Raw genomic sequence first — 18,991 nt, forward strand, 5'->3', positions numbered from 1 at the left:
TGGGTTATTGCATGTCAGGTTTGTTTCAAAAAAGTAAAAATTTTAAAGTCATAAACATGTATTTTAGGATAGTGTTTGTAAATCTAGCTTTTGTTGTAATAGTGTTACCATGAATGCATATGCTATGGTAGTTTATGCATTTGCACTTGGATAACCCTTCTCCTAACCAATCAGAATGTAGGTATTTTCAGCTTTTAGGTACAGAGAAAGAGCAGTATTCATAGGAAAATAATTTTCCAGAGAAGAGTATTCTTGCATGAAAACTCACATGGCCTTTCTTTAATAACTACATCATTGTCCTCAAAAAGAATGAATGCACTCAGTGCCAGACCTGAAGTTTCCTCTTCGCTGCTGACGACCAGGCATTCCAGACAGGCTGGAGTCAGTGTCAAAGTCCAGCCCTGCTCCATTATCACCACTTCTGCCACCGCATTGGGGCTGTTCTCTCTACATTTCTGTCACGGAGATGAATCCCAGCAGTGACAAACATGCAAAACAATTAGATGTCAGGTTTGGTTTCCTCAAGGCCTCTCTCCTTGGCTTGCAGACCGCATCCGCCTTCCTGTGTCCTCATGTAGTCTTTCCTCTGTGTGCACCCTTCCCTGGTATCTCTCCCCTTCTGACAACAGTCCTATTGGATTAGGCCCCACCCTAACAGTTTCCTTTTAACTTAATCAGCACTTTAAAGTCCCCTTCCCCAAATATAGTCACATTCTTAGGTTCTGGGGTTAGGCAGCGGTTCTCAACCTGTAGGTTGTGACCCCTTTGGTGATCGAATGACCCTTTCACAGGGGTCGCCTAAGACCATCCTGCATATCAGATATTTACATTACGATTCATAACAGTACCAACATTACAGTTATGAAGTAGCAACGAAAATAATTTAATGGTTGGGTCACAACATGAGGAACTGTATTTAAAGGGCCAGAAGGCTGAGAACCACTGGGTTAGGGCTTCAACATAAGAATTTTGAGGAGACACAGTCCAACTCAAAACTGTATAAAATGTGAAAAAAAATTAATATTGTGAGTGACATGGCCCTCTAGGGTGAAATTTAAATGAAAACATTTGCAGATTTTCATATGTGCTCTCATTGTGTTCTCATACATAACATTTGCAAATAGAGAGACTTCATTGTTCCTGGTGCTGTGTTTCTGTTTTGGCAGGCCTGGCAGCTGCGATTCAGTCACCTCGTGGGCTATGGTGCCAAGTATTACTCTTACCTGATGTCCAGGGCAGTAGCTTCCATGGTTTGGAAGGAATGTTTCCTACAGGATCCTTTTAACAGGTAATAAGGGGAGTAGGGCATAAAATGTTCCCCTCAACTTCTGTAATCCCCCCACCTCACTACATCCAAAGTCAGGCTCTGAGAATCCTCGGCCACTCAGGACACAGTACGAAGCTTTCTGAGGCAGTGTCATCACTCAGTCCAAACCTCTCTCAGACCCTTTCAGAGACAGAGCCGGGTCCCGAACTTTCTTATCTTACCCGCTGCTGATAGCCTGGCGCTCTGCCCTCATGCCCGCGGGGACCCGTTATGTGAGGGCTCTGTGCCTTTGCACAGAATGGGCCCAGATTGCTTTGTCTTCATCCTTTCCTGTAGGTTTTCTTAGTTTTCCAGCCTCGCCTGTTTTCAGTACCTTGTTGCACCCAGTACTTCCTGTTTGACAAGTGTCCTTATTTTCAGCCAAGCATCTGAAGTTTCCCTCATGAGGAACACCTCATTTCTTTATTGCCTAACAAAGGACTTGTTATTTTCTTTTGGGAGAAGCACCACTGGAAACTTTGGTTATTGACCTTAGCATACAGTTTATTCTAGAAACTTGACCCTCTGCCTGACTTTGGAGCACTTTTCCTTCACCTTTAAAGGCAGTGACAGTTAAAAAAAAAAAGGGGGGGTGGGGACTGCTCCACCTGCTGCCACTCAGACAGTGTGGGTACCTGCCCAACATGGCTTTCCACTGCCCTGCCTCATCGTTGTCCTCATGGGATAGTCAGTGGTTCCGACAACACAGCCTGCAGCTCTGTCTAGAAGTCTATGGGAACATCTGTGTGGAGTCTTCTGGCCTCTCCCAGATCATAATTCATCAGATTAGCCAGTGGATGTGGTGAGCTTTAATGAGCCCACAGGAAATTTCATCTAGGGACAAGTATGCCACCCCTTTCCCCACAACAGAGGAAGGACATGGGGGCTGGGGAGGAGGGAGAGCAGGGCCTGAGAGGGTCATCACAAGGCTCCTATTGGTTGAAGAAGCACGGGAGAGCTCCTGTTGCTCCCTAATTGGGCCTCCTTCTGACAGCAGGAAGTCAAGTTCTGGTTCCATGAGTCCTTAGAAGGAGCTGCCTTTGAAAGCAAACCACTAATTATGATCAGGTCTGATAGTCATTGAAAGCATTTTATCTCCTAACCACACAAATAAATACGTACATCTCCAAATGTCAGGCAGCCATTGTGGATGACTGTTCTCTTGACTGCTCTCACACTGTTTAAGATGGATGACATCTTAGCTTTCTAGGGGCCCTAGAGTTTTCATGTGGCATGCTATTTTACACTCAGCAGCTTTGGCTCAGCCAGTGGGTTTTATAAAAGGAAACTGAGGTTCAGAGAGAACAGATTTATTTGTTCAAGGCTTCGTAGTTAACAGGGTGGAGTAAGATTATAATCTAGGTCTGCTAATTCCTAGTCCCTTCTCTTTCCCCACTTCCTGAACACCCCCTCAACTTTTCATACAATTTGACATAGGTTTGGCTTTTCTCAGCAGTTAATAATCACATTCAGTTCCAAATCTTTTGAATCTGATGTAATAGAATTTTTAAATGTTTTACAGCATGGTACCCACATGTTATTTTGTGTTCAGTCCTTTGCACTTGCAGACATTCGGTCTGCTATTCAGAGTTTATTATTTTCCAAGGATATAAAGCCAAAATTAACCACAATAAATCAGTTTGGGGGGATTACATTTCTTTACTGGAGATTTCTATAAAATAGACAAAATATTATCTTCTTTAAAGGAACTACACTTTACTAGAAAACCACATACTCTTAAATACATATATTTCCAAGTATTTATACCTTGTTTATATATGCATTCTTGCCTGGACATGTAGTTGCCATAGTTTTATAGACATGTAAAAGTAAGCTAGTAAAAATACTCATTGGACTAGAAAATTTCTAACCTCTGTCCAAAGATCCTTTTTGATCCCACTTTTGAAAAATTACCAAGCTGGAAGCTGCTATCAAGAAGCCAGGCAGGACAGAGCTGAGGCAGGCAGAGAACTGGAGGCCTGTGGCAGGAGTTTGACTCAGGCCAGGGGAGCAGAGTACAGTGGTTGGGAGGAAATGCCAAGCCCCCGAGGCTGGAATCGGGCCCTTTCACCTGCCCCTATTCCCTGAGAAGGCCCAGCCTTCTGTCCACATTTCCTGCTTTTGGACATACTTTGCCTTAGCTCTCACTGCAGGATGTAACCCAAATTAGTGTTTGATAGGGACATATTTTTGATACGGTAATGCTGTCAAAAATTCTGATTAGAAATCATGTTTACAAAATTGCCCATACATAAAGATGCTACAGAAAGAATGGAATGAAACCATCAAAATTTATTTATTTTATGTTATCATAGTGTGGTCATTTCCATTAAAAGGATTGCATCTTCTATAAAATACACGAATAGCACTAAATAGCTTGTCTCCAGGTGCCATTAATTTGGAGAATTTCTGTCTATAAAAATTCTTCCTGACCTAGTGTTACAGACGGTATTCCTTATAGAATCCAGCTGACCAAGAGTATCTGCAGATGAAAACGAGCTGTTCTCGCCTTTGCCTTTGCCTTTGCCTTTGCCACCCACACACTGCCGAGCCAGTTTTCTGTTCCCTTAGCTATTATCCTCAGCCAAGGTCTCCCAGGGTAATTAATTCTCTCCTGCCAGCTTTTTTTCTTCTTCACTTTTATTTCAGAATGTTATTTTTCTTTTTGTTAGGTGCCATCTCAAGTTCTTTTATAAAAGTAAAAAATGGCATAAATAATTTCAAATCTCACTGTAAACTAATCCTAAAGATGATGAAGAGGATATAATCTTATTCTGTAATACGTATATGAAATAATCCTTTCTATGAAGAGATTGCTTGCTACAAAGCAGCTAAAAATATAGTTAGCCTTTTATAATAAATATATGGTTTTACTCATTAGAATAATTTTAAAAATTGGAATTAAATTTTTAGAAGCAAGAAAATTAAGAGCTGAATTATCGCATGGTGACAGGTTTTCTGAATATGATATCAGTGTGGCTTCTTTTGAGAAACTCAAGACACCTGTGAATGGGGTGGAGTAAGCTGTGCGTGAGGGTAACAGTCTCTTATCTCCCCAGGTCGACAGGGGAGCGGTACCGAAGGGAGATGCTGGCCCATGGTGGGGGCAGGGAGCCCATGCTCATGGTGCAAGGTAAACCAAAATGAGGATTGGAACCTTTTTTTTTAAGTTTTTCGGGTTATATGTTTTGGTATTAGCACGTTTAGTTATATTTTTGACCATCCTGTATAATAAAAGGCTAATATGCAAACTGTCTCCCTCAACCTGGAGTTCTACCAGGGGGTGTGGCTGGCTGGCCAACCACCTGCGGTCCCTCACCCTGGCCAGCCCCACCCCCGATCGCCCACCCCCAACCCCAAGGGGCCGGCCGGCCAACCTCCCACGTCTCCTCCCCCTGGCTGGCTGGACCCCACCAGTGCACGAATTCGTACACTGGGCCTCTAGCTATATATATATATATATATATATACATAAATATATAAATAAAAGGCTAATATGCTAAGTGTCTGACCATCCGATTGGTCGCTATGACGTGCACTGACCACCAGGGGGCAGATACTCAACACAGGAGCTGCCGTGATGTGCACTGGCCATTTACAAAGAAATGGCACCGCGGACCTGGTGCCCACAAAGCAACACTCTGCTTCCCCCAAGTGGGACATAGGCCCCGCCACCACCTTGGAGCGACAGCCCACCAATTCGCAGCCAAAACTGCCGAGACCCCATGGCCCAAAATGCGGCCCACAGCCGAGCCCAGCTTCCTCTCCCTAGCAACTAGCCTCCTTGCAGTTTCTTCAACCCAGGAATACAACTTGCTTTATAGCCAAGTGGAAACATTTTACACTTTAACCAAATGTCTGTGAAGCGTTTTCCCGTGCCTCATCTCATTTGATCCTCACAGAAGTCCTGGAGTAGGTAGATAGGAGACTCGGTGGAATCCTATTTTCTTTTCATTAGCCAGAAAACGGAGATTTAGAAAGCTTAGAAACTTGACCCGACTGAAGAGAAATAAGAAATGGTGGACCTTGAAAATGACTTCAGGTTTTCTCATTGCACAAAATACAGTCAAACACTGCTGCAGTTAAATATTTTACCCTTTGTTCTCCCTGCATGATCTACAATAATAATCTGCTTTGTGTTGATATTTACTGCTGTGTTGCTGACAATTACTGAAAGAGATGTTGGGGTGCTTCACTGGGCTGGAAAAAGTTTAGCTAAATCAGAAAGCAGGTCTAATTAAGCAAGTTTATTCTGTATATATAAAAGGCTAAGTTGACTTGCGCATGCACGATACATATAAAGCTCTCGCTGCTGCCAATCGCATGCGTGTGTTTCAATCTGTCATTGTCCATCATGAATTTGGTTGACACTTCTATTATAGATAAAGGGCGAATAGCGATATTAAAATATTTCTTCTAATTTCCTTTCAACGTGCATGAATCCATGCACCAGGCCACTAGTCCTATATAATAAAAGGTTAATATGCAAATTGTCCCCTCAACCAGGATTTCGACCAGGGGACAGGGCCAGTCGGCCAACCGCCTGCAGCCCCTACCCCCAGCCAGCCCCTTCCTCGATCGGCCCCCTCTACCCAATCAGGGGTGGGGCCAGCCAGCCAACCACCCGCAGCCCCTCAATTGGTCCCGATTGGGGCAGGCCAGCTGGACCCCACCCATGCATGAATTCGTGCACCAGGCCTCTAGTCTATAATAGCTGTTTCATATTTTCTGTGTATTTTTTAAAGAGATGATGTTCCAGCTATTTATTTTTTCTGAGAATCTGTTTCATTGTATCCCACAGAACAAATTAATTTTATTAGATTTATGTTCTAATGTTTATTTCTATTTCATTGTATCCCAAATAACAAATTAATTTTTAGTTACTGTGTTTTATTTAGGTGATAGGATAAAATTTCAGGCTTTAGCTTTCAAAATGTTACTAACATTCTAATAGGAAATTGTTAAATTTGTCATAAATTTATAAATTTTCCATCAGTTCTCAGAAAGTTTACCTTTATAGTTTAATAGATCACAAAGTACTTCTTTAGCCAACAGAACTCATTTATTTCTTATTTTTTATTTCTTTCTCTGTAAGCTAGAAATGCAAGGCATCAGGTTGGACTTTTTTCAGGTTGAAAAATTAGAACTTAACCATTCTCTAAGGCATGTTTGTTTTCCTATTTAACTTTTTTGCTAATTTTTAAATTTCAGTATTTTCACTGAAAATTATTGTAAATGGAAGTAACCATCATGATTTTTTATATAATGTTCTCACAAATGTTTCAAGGAAGATCTGAATGTTATTGGATACTTTCAATATATTGACATTTATATTTGAAGCTGATCCCTCTAACTATTTGATAAAAATGGCAGTTAGGAAATAACTTCCAGTATTAGGGAAATATTTTTTTCATTGTAATAATTGAGTGGGTAGTAATATTAATGGGTCTGACATAAGTGTTTTCTTGCCTAGATCTGTTTAGTCAAATGCCTGTTGCTTTTGCAGAGCTCCAGATCCTTTCCTTCAGCTATTCATTTAGAAAAGCAGGTATTTGTTGAGAGCTGATTATGTGCCAGGTGCTAGATAAGTACTGAAGATGAAGTAGTGAAAGACAACCTAGACAAATAACCCAGCTCTTATGGAACTCTCGAGAATTCTGTTTACCCAGGAAAGTGCGTTCACGCAGGCTTGATCTGCCCAACACCACAGCAAATGTATAAAACAGAGATCCTATGGTGTTATGTAGCACAGCACAGCTGTCCTTTGCCAGGAACATTTTGGTTTTCCACCAGTGGCCTGGGAGTTGACCTCTCAAGATAATGAAGGCATGCTGATGCCATCTCAGTTTTCCGCTTGACCCTAATTGAACTCTGCTGTATCCAGGAACTGTTTTCAATGTTTTCCATGTACTGATTACTCTTCTAGCAATTCTATGAGGTAGGAATTATCATTATCCCCATTTTACAGCTGATGAAACAGGCCTGCTCCCAGTCTTAAGTGATGAGGCAGTGGGTGGAAGATGCAGGATTTGAACCTGTGACTTCTGGCAGTAGAGACCAGGCTCTTTATCAGTCTGTAACTGTAGTGTAAATTGTGTACTTTTTAGCTGGTAGTTTTGGTGCTATGTAGACATCCCACTGAGATTCGTGATCAGATGAGATGCTCAGGATTGCTTTCTCATACAGATGTTTTGTTAGTTATATTCTCTCAATAGCAGTGCTTATCTTATGCTTTTTGAGACCAGGATCTAAAGGCTTACATGTGGTTCCATCAACAGAAAAAAGTGGAATCTTTTTCAGTGTTTGTCTTTTGGGTGGTGTATTTTTCTACTCTGCTTCTAAGAATGTTGTAAAAAACATCTCTAAAAATTTTGTTCTTTATATGAAACATTTTTGTGTTAAGAAATTTAATATATATATTTTTTAATCCTAGCCCAAGGATATTTCCTCCATTGATTTCTAGAAACAGTGGAGGGAGGGAGGAGGGGAAGAGAGAGAGAGAGGGAGAAACATCAACGTGAAAGAGACACATTGATTGGTTGCCTCCCACAAGCACCCCAACAGGGCTGGGAAACCTGCAACCAAGGTACATGCCCTTGACTGGAAATCAAACCCATCACCCTTCTGTCTGCAGGCCGATACTCTAACCACTAAGAAAACCGGCCAGGGCACTTTTTAAAAAATATTTTCAGAACTAAAATTCATACACTCAGGAGAAAAATAAGACCATGATTCAAACCAGAGATGATAAAGCATTCAGATTCCAGTTAACACCAACAATAGAGTGGTTTTGCTTTTAAACCTTAATATTTTTCTTAATATTGTTCTATCACATCTCATTAATTCACATGATTTGTTGCATGTCAAAGATGAATGGGGAAGCGTGCAAAGAGATTATGTCACTTTATGGGGTTGGATTTGTAAAACAAGACCAGCCATCGCTTCTCATTTTTTTGGATGTAGCCAGCCTGTCCCCCAAACAGGAATGTCAGATGATGGCTCAGTCTTAACACCAGGGTATCCCTAGGAGTGATTGGTGAAATTACTGAGAGTTGTGATATAAAAGCATAAACCATTGAGTTAGTATTATTTTTTTATTTTATAGGTGTTGTATATATTTTATTTAACTACTTATGAGGTAAATGTAAAGAATTATATTAAGTACAAAAAGGTAAAGAAATAGAATCCAGTCAGCCCTCTGCATTCACAGGTTTCATCTCCACGGGTACGGAGAGCTAACTACAGCACTTGAGCATCCTCATTTTGTATCTGCGGGGATTCCTGGAACCAATCTGTGGATACCAATGGATGACTGTACCTACCTTCAAATATTGTATCTCCCTGACCAAATGACTAATGTATTAATCTCCTTACTTAAGACTTAGGTTTCAAATTAACTCCAACCTATTTCTTAGATTCAGAATACTTATGCATTGTACTTATGCTCTTTGAATGATACATAGTCAACAAAATCAAATATATAATACTTTTGATCTTTGAATAATAAATACTACACAGGTAAACTTTTTGGTTATTTGATTTTTTAGAATGAGTCATCACTAGTTGCAAGTACCTTGGTCTTTCCTGATGCCCACAAACAGATGAGCCTGCTTGTGTCCAGAACCCAATCTAAGGAAGTCCCATAAAACATACCATCCCTCTACTTCTTTTCACCCTGTTGTTTGTCCGCATTCACAGTTAAAGCCTACACGAAACAGTTGCAGCAACAGAAGCTTTTCTTAAAGAGCCTATGTTTGTTTTCTTTCAACATCCTAAACACCATTTGAAGACAACAAAATAATGGTTAGAATAGCATTTCCTTCCTCAGAGAAGGAAAGCAGTCATGTGGTGCAACAGTATTGGATTTATAGTTACTAACTCTGCCATTTACTTATTACAAGTTACTTGGGCAAGTCACTTAATCTCCATATGGGAAATAAAATATGATTTGACTTCAAAATATTTCTTATCTGCTCCATAGCTTATTTTTTTAAAAATATATTGTATTTATTTTTTACAGAGAGAAAGGGAGAGGGATAGAGAGTTAGAAACATCGATCAGCTGCCTCCTGCACACCCCCTACTGGGGATGTGCCCACAACCAAGGAACATGTCCTTGACCGAAATCGAACCTAGGACCCTTCAGTCCACAGGCCGATGCTTTATCCACTGAGCCAAACCAGTTAGGGCTCCATAGCTTCTTTTTCAGTCCATCTCTGACAGGGTGTGTGTGTGTTATCCTATATAATAAAAGCGTAGTATGCAAATTGTTCCCTCAACTGGAGTTCTTCCAGGAATTCGACCAGGGGGCGGGCTGGCTGGGAAAAGGGAGAGAGGTCCTGGTCAGCGGCGGCAGCAGGCAGCCAGGGGAAGGGAAGGGAAGCCCCAGCGGGCAGCTGGCAGCCACTAGGGACCCTACCAGTGCACGAATTTCATGCACTGGGCCTCTAGTAATTGATATAATAGATGCAATAGAAAGTCAGAGCATTACAGATTTAAATTATGTCCTTATCTAGTTTATTTTCCTCATGTCTAATTTTTATTTTGGAATGGAAAGCTCTTTTTAGTTATAGTATGTTTGATATACAATATTATATTCGTTTCAGGTGTATAACATAGTGGATTTCACATTTATACACCTTACAGTGATTACCACAAAAAGTCCACTATCCATCTGTCACCTTACAAAGGTATTTTGGATATTGACTCTATTCCCTATGCTGTACTTTACATCCCATGACTTATTTATAAGTTTGTACCTCTTAATGCCTTTCACCTTCTCTGCCCTTACCCCCACCACCCAATCCTCTGGCAACTATCAGTTATTTTATATCTATGAGTCTGTTTGTTTTGGTTGTTCATTTATTTAGTTTTTTAGATTTCACACATAAATGGAATGATAGAGTATTTGTCTTTCTCTGACTTGTTTCACTTACCGTAATACCCTCTCGGTCTATTCATGTTGTTGTAAGTGGCTGAGTAATATTTCAGAGTATGTGTGTGTTGTTTTCGTGGCTGAGTAATATTCCAGAGAGAGTGTGTGTGTGTGTGTGTGTGTGTGTGTGTGTGTACTTCTTCTTTATCCATTCATCTATTGACGGATACCTGGATTGCTTCCCAAGCTTGGCTATCTATAATAATAAAAGCGTAATATACTAATTAGACTGGACGTCCTTCCGGATGACCTTCCAGACGAAGCTGGGGCTGTGAGGGAAGCCTAGGTCCCGGATGCCTGCCGGCAACCGGAGGGAAGCCCAGGTCCGGGTGCCTGTCGGTGGCCAGAGGGAAGCCCGGGTCCCTGGTGCCTGCTGGCGGCCAGAGGGAAGCCTGGGTCCCAGGTGCCAGAGGGAAGCCGGTGCCGGCAGCTGGGGGAACCGGTGCCGGCAGCTGGGGGAAGGAAGGCCTACTCTTGCATGAATTTTATGCATCGGGCCTCTAGTTGTAAATAATGCTTCAGTGAACATAGGGGTGCATATAGCTTTCAAATTAGTGTTTTGTTTTCTTCAGATAAGTGCTCAGAAGTGGAATTGCTGGGTCCTTCTTTGTCTCTTTTTATAGCCTTTGTTTTAAAGCCTATTTTGTCTGTTATAAGCATTACTAACCTCAGGTTTTTTGTTTGTTACCATTTTCATGAAATATCTTTTCTGTCCTTTTACTTTCAGTCTGTGTGTTCCTAGTGTCTCCTTTTGGCAGCATATATAAGGGTCTTGTTTTCTTATTCATTCAGTCACCCTATATTTTTTTAATGGAGCACTTAGTTAATTTACATTTAAAGTAATTATTGATAAGTATGTATTTATATTCATTTTGTTTTCATACTAGATTTATAAGTGGTTGGTCTATCTTTACTATATATTTGCCTTTGCTAATGAGACTTTTTTCTCTTGCATTTATTTTCTTGTTTCTGCTTTTACCCTTTTTTCTTTTCCACTTAAAGAATTCCCTTTAACATTTATGGTAATGCCACCTTAGTGGTGATGAACTCCTTTAGCTTTTGCTTGTCTGGGAAAATCTTGGATCTCCTTCAGTTCTGAAGGATAAACCTTGCTGGATAGATTATTCTTGGTATTCATCATGTTGAATGTATTGTACACTGCCTTCTGACCTGCAAAGTTTCTGTTGAAAAGTCAGCTGATAGTTTTATGAGCATTCCCTTGTATGTGGTTTTTCTGTTGCTGCTTTTAAGGTTCTAGCTTTATCTTTTAACTTTTAACAATTTAATTATAATCTAGGTGTGGGTCTTTTTGGCTTCATCTTGTTTGGGACTCTCTGTGCTTCCTATACTTAGTTGTCTGTTTCCTTTCCCAAGTTAGGGAAGTTTTCAGCCATTATTTCTCATCTTTTCTTTTTCTTTTTCTTTTTCTTTTTTTTTTGCATTTTATTTATTTTATTTTTTATTTCAAGAAAAACTATTTTAAATATAATAATGTTACATTCAATAAAATTTATATTTCAAGAAAAACTTTTAAATATAATAATATTACATGTAATAAAAATTAATATTTCAAGAAAAAATATTTTACATAAAATAATATTACCAGAACTTTACTAACATAGTATAATATCACAAAAATTGTAGGAAATATTAAAAATCTGCAAATAACAGGATTACTTCTATTATATTCTAAAATATTTTTTTCCTCTAGCACTATTTTGGTTCATCAGTTATTTTGTTCATTATATTCCACAAATGAGTGAGATCATGTGATATTTATCTTTCTCAGACTGTCTTATTTCGCTTAGCATAATGCTCTCCAGTTCCATCCATGCTGTTGAAAATGGTAAGATTCCTTCTTTTTTACAGCAGCGTAGTATTCTATTGTATAGATGTACTGCCGTTTTTTAATCCACTCATCAGCTGATGGGCCCTTACACTGTTTCCAAATCTTAGCTATTGTAAATTGTGCTGCTATGAACATAGGTGTGCATATATCCTTTATGATTGGTGTTTCTGATTTCTTGGGATATACTCCTAGAAGTGGGGTTACTGGGTCAAATGGGAGTTCCATTTTTAATTTTTTGAGGAAACTACATACTGTTTTTCACAGTGGCTGCACCAGCAATGCAAAAGGGTTCCTTTTTCTCTACATCCTCACCAGCATTTGTTTGTTGATTTGTTGAAGACAGCTATTCTGACAGGTGTGAGATGATATTGCATTGTCGTTTTGATTTGCATCTCTCGAATGATTAGTGACTTTGAGCATGTTTTCATGTATCTCTTGGCCTTCTGTATGTCCTCTTTCGAAAAATGTCTATTTAAGTCCTTTGCCCACTTTTTGATTGTATTTTTTATCTTCCTTTTGTTAAGTTGTGTGAGTTCCCTGTAAATTTTGGAGATTAAACCCTTATCAGTGATAACATTGGCAATATGTTCTCCGATGCAGTGGGCTTTCTTGTTATTTTGTTGATGGTTTCTTTTGCTGTGCAGAAGCTTTTTATTTTTTATGTAGTCCCATTTGTTTATTTTCTCCTTAGTTTCCCTTGCCTTAGGAGCTGTATCAGTAAAGATATTGCTACTACATATGTCTGACATTTTGCTGCCTATGGATTCTTCTAAGATTTTTTATGGTTTCCTGTCTTACATTTAAGTCTTTTATCCACTTTGAGTTTATGTTTGTGTATGGTTTAAGTTGGTGGTCTAGTTTCATTATTTTTTTGCATGTATCTCTCCATTTTTCCCAACACCCTTTATTGAAGAGACTATCTTGACACCATTGTATGCTCTTGCCTCCTTTGTCAAATATTAATTGAGCATAATGGCTTGGGTCAATCTCTGGGTTCTCTGTTGTGTTCCATTGGTCTATATGTCTGTTCTTGTGCCAGTACCAGGCAGTTTTGAGAACAGTGGCTTTGTAATATAGTTTGATATCTGGTATTGTGATCCCTCCAACTTGTTCTTCTTTCTCAGGATTGCTGTGGCTATTCAGGGTCCTTTTTAAATTCCAGATGAATTTTTGGAGAGTTTGTTCTAGGTCTATGAAATATTCCATTGCTATCTTAATGGGGATTGCATTGAATCTATACATTGCTTTGGGTAGTGTGGACATTTTAATGATGTTGATTCTACCAATCTACCAGTCCATGAACACAGTATATTCTTCCACTTGTTTATATCTTCCTCTGTCTCTTTTTTCAATGTCCTGTAGTTTAACAAGTACAGGTCTTTTACTTCCTTCATTAAGTTTATTCCCAGGTATCTTAATTTTTTTGTTGCAGTAGTAAATGGGATTTTTTTTTTTTTTTTTTTAGTTTTTCTTTCTGTGAGTTCTTATTGGTATATAAAAAAGCCAGATTTCTGGGTGTTGATTTGTATCCTGCAACATTGCCAAATTCATTTATGAAGTCTAGTAGTTTTTTGATGGAGTCTTTGGGGTTTTCTGTGTACAATATCATGTCATCTGCAAATAATGACAGTTTTACTTCTTCTTTTCCAATTTGGATGCCTTTTCTTTCTTCTTCTTGTCTGATTGTTATGGCTAGCACTTCCAGTACTGTGTCGAACAGGAAAAGTGGAAGTGGGCATCCCTGTCTTGTTCCTGTTCTTAGGGGAAATGGTTTCAGTTTTTGCCCATTGAGTATGATGTTGGCTGTAGGTTTGTCATATATGGCTTTTATCATGTTGAGATATGCTCCCTTTATTCCAACTTTGCTGATAGTTTTTATCAAAAATGGGTGTTGGATTTTGTCTAATGCTTTTTCTGCATCTATCGATATGATCATATGATTTTTGTCTTTCAATTTGTTTATGTGATGTATCCCATTTATTGATTTGTGAATATTGTACCACCCTTGCATCCCTGGAATAAATCCCACTTGATCATGGTGTATGATCTTTTTGATATATTGCTGGATGCTATTTGCTAATATTTTGTTGAGGATTTTGGACTCTATGTTCATCAGGGATATTGGCCTATAATTCTCTTTCTTTGTAGTGTCTTTATCTGGTTTTGGAATTAGGATAAGGCTGGCCTCATAAAAAGAGTTTGGAAGTGTTCCTTCCTCTAGGATTTTCTGAAATAGTTTGAGGAGTATAGGTGTTAGTTCTTCTTTGACTGTTTGGGAAAACTCGCCTGTCAAGCTGTCCAGACCTGGGTTTTGTTTAGTGTGAGTTTTTTTATTACTGCTTCACTTTTATCAGTTGTTATTAGCCTATTCAGGTTTTTTTATTCTTCCTGATTCAATTTGGGGAGTTTGTATTTTTCTAGGAATTTGTCTATTTCATCCACATTGTCCAGCTTGTTGGCATATAGTTGTTCATAGTATTTTCTTAAAATCCTTTGTATTTCTATGGTGTCAGTGGTTACTCCTCCACTTACATTTCTGATTTTATTTATTTGGGTCCTCTCTCTTTGTTTCTTGATGAGTCTGGCTAATGGTTTATTAATTTTGTTTGTCCTTTCAAAGAACCAGCTCATTGATTTTTTTGTATTGTTTTTTTTTTAGTCTCTGTTATTTATTTCTGCTCTAATCTTTATTATTTCCTTCCTTCTACTTACTCTGGGCTTTTCTTGTTATTCTTTTTCCAGTTCTTCAAGTTGTAGGGTTAGTTTATTGCTGACTTTTCTTGTTTTTTGAGGTATGCTTGTAGCACTATGAACTTCCCTCTCAGGAATTATTTCTTCAAATAAGTTTTCCATATCTATCTCCCTCTCCCCCCCCCCCACTCTCTCTCTCTCTCTGGCTTCTGGGACACCTGTGATTTGAATATTAGTACACTTGATTTTGACCCAAAGTTTCCTTGTGCTATCCTCATTCTTTTTAATTATTTTTCTTTTTGATCTTCCAATTGGTGAGTTCCACTATGCTATCTCTCAGATTGTTTATCCATGTTATCTGATCTGCTGTTGATTCCTTCCAGTGTATTTTTGTTATAGTCTTTGTTTTAAAGTCTGTTTTGTCTGATATAAGCATTACTAATCTCAGGGGGGTTTTGTTTGTTATCATTTTCATGAAATATCTTTTCTATCCTTTTACTTTCAGTCTGTGTATGTGTGTTAAATTCTTCAGTTCTGATAGGTCCTTTTTCATAATTTTTATCTCTTTTTTGACGTTCTCACTGAGTTTATCCTCTTGTCTGCAGAGTTTGATGAGCATTTTTATGACTATTACTTTGAACTCTTTGTCTAGGTAAACAGTTCACCTCAGTTTCATTTAGTTCTTTTTGCTAGGCTTGGACACCTCACTCTTCAGAGAAGACCTCCACTGTTGTAATATGCCTCCCACTTGTGAGTCACCACATGGTGTGTGGGGGTAAGGGAGGTCCTGACTAAATTTAGTCTCTACCTCTCCTACCCATTTCAGTGTGACTTTTTCTTTTTATCTGTAGTTGTAGAAAATTTGTTCTGCTACTTTTCAGGTCATTCTCAGACATAGCTGTTCTATACGTAGTTGTAGTTTTGGTGTCAATGAGAGAAGGTGAGCTCAGTATCTTCCTACTTTTCCATCTTGAACTTGAAGCCAGGAGCCTTGGTCTTGAATGCCAATTTAGCTTGTCCTTCCTTGTGTTTGTTTCATTACCCCTGCAACAAACATGTTTCCAAATGGGATCACCAAGTCACTGCCCCTGCTCCTGTGTGGGGGTCTCTGTCTTTATCAAATTGTAAACACTTTCATAGCATATATAAGATATATGTTACAGGCATAATACTCAGTTACTTAATCCCCACTAAACACAGTATGGCAATACCTGACTGAAAACAACTTTCTTAATTGCCAATAATTCTTGGGTTAGGTTGAGTTATTTGTATTCAGTTGACAATGTTAAGTTTTCTGCTGTTCATTCCATCCCTCCCCCCCCATAATGTTGTTTTTTGTTTTGTTGGTTGATGTTAAGTATCACATTTCTTAACTCAAAGTTTTTGCTTAAAAGAAACCATGCTGATAATGGTATTTTCATTTTGCCATTTAAAAAAATATGTAGTAGCCTGGCCGTCATGGCTCAGTGGTTAAGTGTCTACCTATGAGCCATGAGGTCAGGTTCAGTTTCCAGTCAGGGTATATGCCTGGGTTGCAGGCTCCATCCCAGTGTGGGGTATGCAAGAGCAGCCGATCAATGGTTCTCTCTCATCATTAATGTTTCTCTCTCTCTCCTTTTCCCTTCCTCTCTGAAATCAATAAAAATATATATTATATATATATATATATATATATATATATATATATATATATATCAGAATATTTTCTAAGTGTGCTATGGAGAACATGATACAAAGTTCAGTTTCCGATACAATCACTTCAGAAATGTATGGTTTTCTAGAAAGATAAACATGCAGTAAGTTGTATGAGTAGCAAATGTTTCTTACTACAACAAATAAAAGATTGGGATTCTATGGCTGTGAGGGATTGAGGCTATTTTATTTCAGCACTTTGTGAATGACATAAATTACTCATGCAAGGATACATATCCTCTGTAGACTTCTTTTTGTGTTTTATATTATCTAAAATTCTTGAGTAAATAGACCTTATTGAGTTTTTAGGTTTAGATTTTATGTATCTTTAAATAACCAGGAAAAAAAGCTAACATTGAAAAATTACCACATGCCAAGTGCTTTCTGCTATGCTATCTCATTTAATCCCCTATAATGTAGGTCTTATTGTCCCCATTCTTATAGATAATAAAACTATGTCAAAGTTCATCTCTTTTTGTGCTGACTGTTCTCCTGATTCCCACATCATCCTCAGATTGTTAAATTCTGACTTGAGATTGAGCTGGTCTTTAGAACATAGAATATATAAGTGACATGAGCCTTGAGACCTTAATGACCCCCAAAATCTGAAGTCACATCCTAACTATTCCCACTGACATTGGAGAGTCTGCCTGCCATCCACTAATCTGCAATAAAATTTTCCTTAATATATTTTTATATGAGCTCTTTTAGACTTTTGTGGCAAAGCTATCAACTTAGTTTACTGCCATTTTTAGTCATGGTGGTTCTAATAGAAAGATTCTCACTACAGCAGAAGGAGCATGATGCTCAGTTCAGTTTCATGTTTCTGCCTCTGTTTATAACATTCTTTATGCTTTCACCCTTCAACCTTTGCAGAAAGAATTTTGTGAGAGAAACAAAAGGTTAGAGTCCAAGATTTTAGCATTCCAGAGGTTATTTTCAAATGTTAAACAACTTTTTTTTCTGTGCTCCTTTCTAGAAAAGAAATTCTTTATTTTTATGTCTCTCTGTGGCAATAAGTAGTATGCAAGCAGAGATACAAAGTAATAACTTGACAGAATTTTAAAAAGGACACGTCAGTTTAGAATAAAAGAAATAGTAGGTAAATGAGTCAATTCTCAGTGGAACTCCCTTTGTTTGTTTCTCTGTGTTGCTAAAATGGCTCTTGGAACCAAAGTCTAGAAGGTCCTTACCTTAAGCTGATTAAAATCATTATACCTTACACTTTTGCAGAGCTTTCTAGTTTTCTAAACATATTCAGTTTTTCCATATTATCCTCTCATATATTCTACTAGAGGCCCAGTGCATGCAATTTCTGCACGGGTTGGGTCACTAAGCCTGGCTGGTGATCAGTGCCGATTAGGGCCTTTCTTCCCCAGCTGCCGGCTGCTGTCCGCGGCCTTCCTTCCCCCAGCTGCCGGCTGCCTGCCGGGGCCTGCCTTCCCCCAGTTGCTGGCTGCCAGCCGGGGCCTTCCTTAGTTCTGCGCCGCCCCCTGGTGGTCAGTGCACATCATAGCGAGTGGTCAAACTCCCAGTCAGTTGAACTCCCAAGGGGACAATTTACATATTAGCCTTTTATTATATAGGATATCATCTCTTCTAACTTGTTAAATATTACTTTTTCCCAGAAACAAATCAGAAATTTGTGGTTTACATTCCAAAAGGTCCTCCCCATACCCCAAGGAGATTAATACAATCTATGGTAACTACTCTTCTCTTTTAAAAACATTGTTGGTCCTGTCAGCAGTCAACATGTCCAGTACCCAGAGCATGGTTTCACACCATTCTTCATTATATGAAACCAGAGCTCCTTGAAGAGATGGCTGGTTCTAGGACTAAATGTGCAGTCTGAGCTTGGAGCATCTCGTAATAGCAGAAAAGAAACACACAGCAATGGGAGTATGTGTCAGGGAGTTAAGGAACCACTAAAGAGTTCCCAGATGGCCAAAACTGCAACAATTTGAGTAACCAAATAAATGCTATAAATGATCTACACTAATAAAAGAGAAATGTGCAAATTGGTGTCACTCTGCTACACCACAAGCCACGCCCACCAGCCAATCAGGAGCAAGTATGCAAATTAACCCAACCTAGATGGTGGCAGCCACGGAGCTGGAGCAAGCAGGAAGCTTGGGTTGCCCCCGGTGATGGAGGAAGCCAAGCTTCCCGCCCGCCCTGGCCAGCCCTGGGCTCCGCTCAAGGCTACAAAGTTTCAATTATAGAAGATAAATAAATCCCAAATACCTGCTTCCCTCTGCTCAAAGAGGCACCAGAAAAAGAAAAATAGGAGGGGCTGGAAGCTTGGGTTGCCAGGGGCTGTGACCAGCCTGCAAACAGCCATCAGCCCCTAACCCAGGCTGGCCAGGCACCGCAGCAGGGACCCCCACCTGAAGGGGGTGTGGCCAGCCTGCAAACAGCCATCAGCCTCTCACCCAGGCTGGTTACGCCCCCCGGCAGGGACCCTCCCCCATGGGGGCGTGGCTGGCCTGCAAACCACCACAGGCCCCTCCCCAGGCCGC

At 39.4% G+C, this 18,991-nt stretch overlaps 1 protein-coding gene across 1 annotated transcript in view; it reads left to right on the forward strand.

The window, feature by feature from the left end:
- MIPEP (mitochondrial intermediate peptidase) overlaps positions 1–18,991 on the forward strand; it is a 227,067-nt gene that overhangs the window by 189,400 nt on the left and 18,676 nt on the right. Inside the window, exons 18-19 of the mRNA XM_006083649.3 lie at positions 1,167–1,288; positions 4,366–4,439. Coding sequence (XP_006083711.1) covers positions 1,167–1,288; positions 4,366–4,439 — 196 coding nt within the window. The remainder of the gene's footprint in view (positions 1–1,166; positions 1,289–4,365; positions 4,440–18,991) is intronic.

This window comes from Myotis lucifugus, unplaced genomic scaffold, assembly GCF_000147115.1.
Source record: "Myotis lucifugus unplaced genomic scaffold, Myoluc2.0 scaffold_7, whole genome shotgun sequence".
NCBI classification, from domain to species: domain Eukaryota; kingdom Metazoa; phylum Chordata; class Mammalia; order Chiroptera; family Vespertilionidae; genus Myotis; species Myotis lucifugus.